Here is a 5,000-nt window from a genome sequence, read left to right as displayed (position 1 = left end):
ACACACACTGCTGGAGGACCTCCACACACACACTGCTGGAAGACCTCCACACACACACTGCTGGGGGACCTCCACACACACTGCTGGGGGACCTCCACACACACACTGCTGGGGGACCTCCGCACACACACTGCTGGGGGACCTCCACACACACTGCTGGGGGACCTCCACACACACACTGCTGGGGGACCTCCGCACACACACTGCTGGGGGACCTCCACACACACTGCTGGGGGACCTCCACACACACACTGCTGGGGGACCTCCACACACACACTGCTGGGGGACCTCCACACACACTGCTGGGGGACCTCCACACACACACTGCTGGGGGACCTCCGCACACACACTGCTGGGGGACCTCCGCACACACACTGCTGGAGGACCTCCACACACACACTGCTGGAAGACCTCCACACACACACTGCTGGGGGACCTCCACACACACACTGCTGGGGGACCTCCGCACACACACTGCTGGAGGACCTCCACACACACTGCAGGGGGACCTTCACACACACACACACACTGCTGGGGGACCTCCACACACACTGCTGGGGGAACTCCACACACACACACTGCTGGGGGACCTCCACAGACACACTGCAGGGGGACCTCCACACACACTGCTGGGGGACGTCCACACACACACTGCTGGGGCACCTCCACACACACACTGCTGGGGGACCTCCACACACACTGCTGGGGGACCTCGACACACACACTGCTGGGGGACCTCCACACACACACTGCTGGGGGACCTCCACACACACACTGCTGGAGGACCTCCACAGACACACTGCAGGGGGACCTTCACACACACACTGCTGGAGGACCTCCACACACACTGCTGGGGGACCTCGACACACACACTGCTGGGGGACCTCCGCACACACACTGCTGGGGGACCTCCGCACACACACTGCTGGAGGACCTCCACACACACACTGCTGGAAGACCTCCACACACACACTGCTGGGGGACCTCCACACACACACTGCTGGGGGACCTCCGCACACACACTGCTGGGGGACCTCCGCACACACACTGCTGGAGGACCTCCACACACACTGCAGGGGGACCTTCACACACACACTGCTGGGGGACCTCCACACACACTACTGGGGGAACTCCACACACACACACTGCTGGGGGGACGTCCACACACACACTGCTGGGGCACCTCCACACACACACTGCTGGGGCCCTTCACACACACACTGCTGGGGGACCTCCAAACACACTGCTCGGGGACCTTCACACACACTGCCGGAGACCTCCACACACACACTGCTCACTAGGGCTGGGAAGCTTTGGGTAAACTTTGAATCGATTCATGCGCATCTTGTCAGTAAAGCTCTTCCGTGATTAGTACTATATCTCCAGGGCATTAAATACACAGAGCCGTAGTTCGCTGAACAGTTACACAATATAACATTCATAATTGTCTATATGATTATGAACGTGATATTGTGTAGCTGCCTCATGCTGAGGCTGATACTGAGCTCATTCAGTCATTCTGTCAAGTTTCTAGAATCATTTTAATGAAGTCCAAAGTCACTGACATGATGAGCACATTTGGGACCATCTCTGACTCCTATAGCCTTCGTGGAAGAAATGAGAAGGAGAAGAGAATCAGTAAACAGTATGTCTTCCAGCAGTGCTGGCCATTTGAGCTGAATAATCAAATAAAGAAGCTTCCAGTCACAGCACAATACTGGGATTTAAAGCACACAACACGCAAAAGCCAACTATACCAAAGTAAAGGAGTAGGATAAGCTTCTGTGTGGATATGGGAGTCCATAACAAATGCAATTTTGTTTAAATTTGCAAAAAAAGAAATAAAATCAGATTCCATTACCTTGAAAAACACACTTTAGAGACAGAAGACATATGACAGTCAGAAGAAAGTAAGATGTCAAACAACAGGAGCTGTAATAACAATAATAAAAATAGTTTTCTATATAATTACGGTGTTAATGGCCAGGTTAAATTTTCTCCTTTACAGCGTCTGCTGGGAATCACTTCTGCTTCCTGTTCATTACAGAATCGGTGTTGAGCAACCTGATTCTGCACTGGACTGCTGTGCCAATCTATCATGTGAACCTTACTTTTTAAGAATCTTAAAACCTTGATAATCATTAGACTGGTCACTGGTCAACCCTACAGCAGCTGGCCTCGTGCTGAGCGTGTGTGTGTGTGACTTCATGTAACGCGGTGTAGCTCAAGCACTCAAAGACAGCTTCAGCTGGACTCTATAGCTGTACATGATAACACATGACCGCAGGAACGCACCGACGGAGGTGGGCATCTCGCCCCACTGCAGCACCACGTCTTTGGTGATGCGGCCGTAGGTGTTGACATACACGCCCTCGTCCTCGTAGCACACCAGCAGCTCGATGCCGTCCGTGTTGGGCAGGATGATGATGGCGTGCGACTGGATGCTGCTCTGGATCTAGAAGCAATGGAGAAAGAGAAGGTGAAGGGTCAGATGAAGAGGCTCAATGCTCTTCTCCATCACTACATACGTGAGTCGGCAGATAGATGTCGTAGACGGCTCCTGAGTCCACATCCACTGCATGAAAGCCAGAGCACGACCCGTAGATGACCTTTAATCTTTGGCCTTCTTCAACCGTGAGGTCAACCAGCAGCGGCTTGTGCACCAGATCACCAAAGGACTGCCACACAGACAGGAAAACACCTCACATTATTCATTCTTTCACTGAAGGCCCATTCCCTCCAGGAACGAGAACTAGAACCAGAACTACATTAGCGTCCAGAGCAGCGAGTGATTCAGATGTGTTCATCATGAAGCGCTCGGGCTCTTTACAGTCAGCTGGATTCTGACCAGCTGTCAATGTTTTTACAATTTATCAGCTGGAAAAATCGCTCTGAAAGTGATTCCGGTGATATTGTGCTTCTGTGTAGCTGCTGTTAAAGTCGTTGCACACTAACTTCCTCAAACAAAGAGTGCTGGTCTCTGGAAAACCCCACTCACAACATAAAACTCATCAACAATTAAAGTGAAATGAAAATTAAGCCATAAATTACTCACCCTGAAGTCATCCTAGGTGTGTATGACTTTCTTCCTTCAGTCAGAGTTATTTAAAAATGGTCTTTGATCTTTCAAGCTGTTTGATGACACTCAGCGGGTGTAGCACTGCATCGGTCCAAGAGAAGTTCATTAAAAGCACCCATCCATAAAACAAAGTGTATCACATGGCTCCGGGGAGTTAACAAAGACCTCCTTTAGCGAATCGATGCGTTTTGTAAGAAAAATAACTATATTCAAAATGTAATAATCACTTTACTCTAGCTCGTGCTAGCAGTTGTACACAAAGCAGCTCTGGGCTGATGACGCATAAGGTCAGCTTGTTAACAGGAGCAAAGGAAAACCAGTCTCCTCTTGGCTTAAATCCATATCTTCCTACAGTCTTCTTTACAAATCCTTGTTTTGTATTAATGACCGTTGTTTTGACCCCACCGCTGTATTTCGGCGTTCATCACTTCTGAGCGGTGCATGAGCAATGCTGACCTCATATATCATCCCCCCAACACTGCTTCAGTTTACTGTGAGCGCAAGCTAGATTCAAGTGATTATTACCTTTTAATTATGGTTATTTTTCTTACAAAAATTGATTCGCTACAGGAGGCCTTTGTTCACCCCCCGGAGCCGTGCGAGACACTTTGTTTTATTGATGGATGCTTTTATTTAACCTTTGGACTGATGCAGTGCAACACTCGCTGAGTGTTATCAAACAGCTTGAAAGATCAAAGACCATTTTTTTTAATAAAACTACAACTGAATTTGTCTGGAAGAAGAAATTCATATACACCTACAGTAGGATGACTTCAGGGTGAGTCATTTATGGCTTAATTTTCATTTTTGGTTGAACTAATCCTTTAATGCAGACGATTTCATACCTGGAAGACGAAGCTTACAAAATAGCTCAATTAACTATTTTTATCAAATGAAAATGAATGCATGCTATCACTGGCTAACATTCATATGAGTAGAAGCTAAATTTTTGTTGTTTGAAAATGTATGAAGCATTGTCTGGAGACAGTGGAACTCCAAGCCGCTTCTGTACTTTAACCATCCCTATAAACAGACTGCTCTGAAGCATTTCATATGCTTTAGTGGAGCCCAGAAAAGTGTTAGTTTGTGGTCAGTAATGATGCAGACATGCAGCTGAGGCTCTTTTGCTCACTGGTCAGTGTGGAGTCCTCAGAAGTGTGCAGTGAAGAGCGAGACCAGCTCAGAACATCACTCATGCTCACTTTAGCTTATTCACCTTGAAAGCCATGAATTTATGGTAGGGTTTGGGAGCCCAGGCGTACACCTCCACTGAATTCTTCAGAGCCAGAACCAAGAACTTGATCCTCTCGTACTTCACTGCAGACCAAACACAGCGACAGACCATCAGATCAGATCGGATCAGATCAAAGCCTGAGTAAGGAGCAGAAATAAGACCGCTGGGATAGGACATGAAGACGCACCGACGTTGTAGTGCACACAGCCCTCGAGGTCTCCTACGGTGGTCCAGCCCTGCTTCTTCTCCACCTCAGGGTCATTATGGAGGATCTTGTTCCTCAGCCAGGACAGATAGTACACCCGCAACTTATTCTTCTTCCCTGCAAAGGAAAGAAAAGAACTGAATTTCTCTTGCTCTTGTGTTCCAGACCACACTTGCTGTATGAGCTGGTGTGTCTCTGAGAGGACCGCTGTGGATCCCATGAGCGCTCTGCTGTTTTGGGTTGGGTTACACGTCTTTGCTCTGTGTTGTGTGTACAGTACAGTCCAGCCACAACAGTTTGTTTGGTAGTGTTTACTGCTTCTTGCAGGTTCAGCAGAAATTAGGATGCCCAATATTACCAGAGAATTAACAGAATCATCTGATAAAGGCTTAGATGGCGTGCCGTTATGACGAGCAGCTCATGTGTTGAAGGAGAGCTCATTCTGGAAGCAGTGTGACTAGATTCACTGTAATGAATTAACT

The 5,000-nt window shown here is 48.5% G+C and overlaps 1 protein-coding gene across 2 annotated transcripts in view; it reads right to left on the bottom strand.

Annotated features, from left to right (window-relative positions):
- LOC132134241 (mitogen-activated protein kinase kinase kinase kinase 4-like) overlaps positions 1 to 5,000 on the bottom strand; it is a 69,116-nt gene that overhangs the window by 2,556 nt on the left and 61,560 nt on the right. For both annotated transcript variants that reach the window (XM_059547045.1, XM_059547044.1), the window contains 4 exons: positions 4,501 to 4,635; positions 4,296 to 4,396; positions 2,529 to 2,678; positions 2,296 to 2,455 (listed from right to left, as the gene is read on the bottom strand). In XM_059547045.1, the coding sequence (XP_059403028.1) occupies positions 2,296 to 2,455; positions 2,529 to 2,678; positions 4,296 to 4,396; positions 4,501 to 4,635 (546 nt within the window). The remainder of the gene's footprint in view (positions 1 to 2,295; positions 2,456 to 2,528; positions 2,679 to 4,295; positions 4,397 to 4,500; positions 4,636 to 5,000) is intronic.

Source organism: Carassius carassius, unplaced genomic scaffold (assembly GCF_963082965.1).
Source record: "Carassius carassius unplaced genomic scaffold, fCarCar2.1 SCAFFOLD_58, whole genome shotgun sequence".
Taxonomy (NCBI): domain Eukaryota; kingdom Metazoa; phylum Chordata; class Actinopteri; order Cypriniformes; family Cyprinidae; genus Carassius; species Carassius carassius.
The sequence above is the reverse complement of the archived record's forward strand: the minus strand, read 5'-3'. Positions and strand labels throughout refer to the sequence as shown.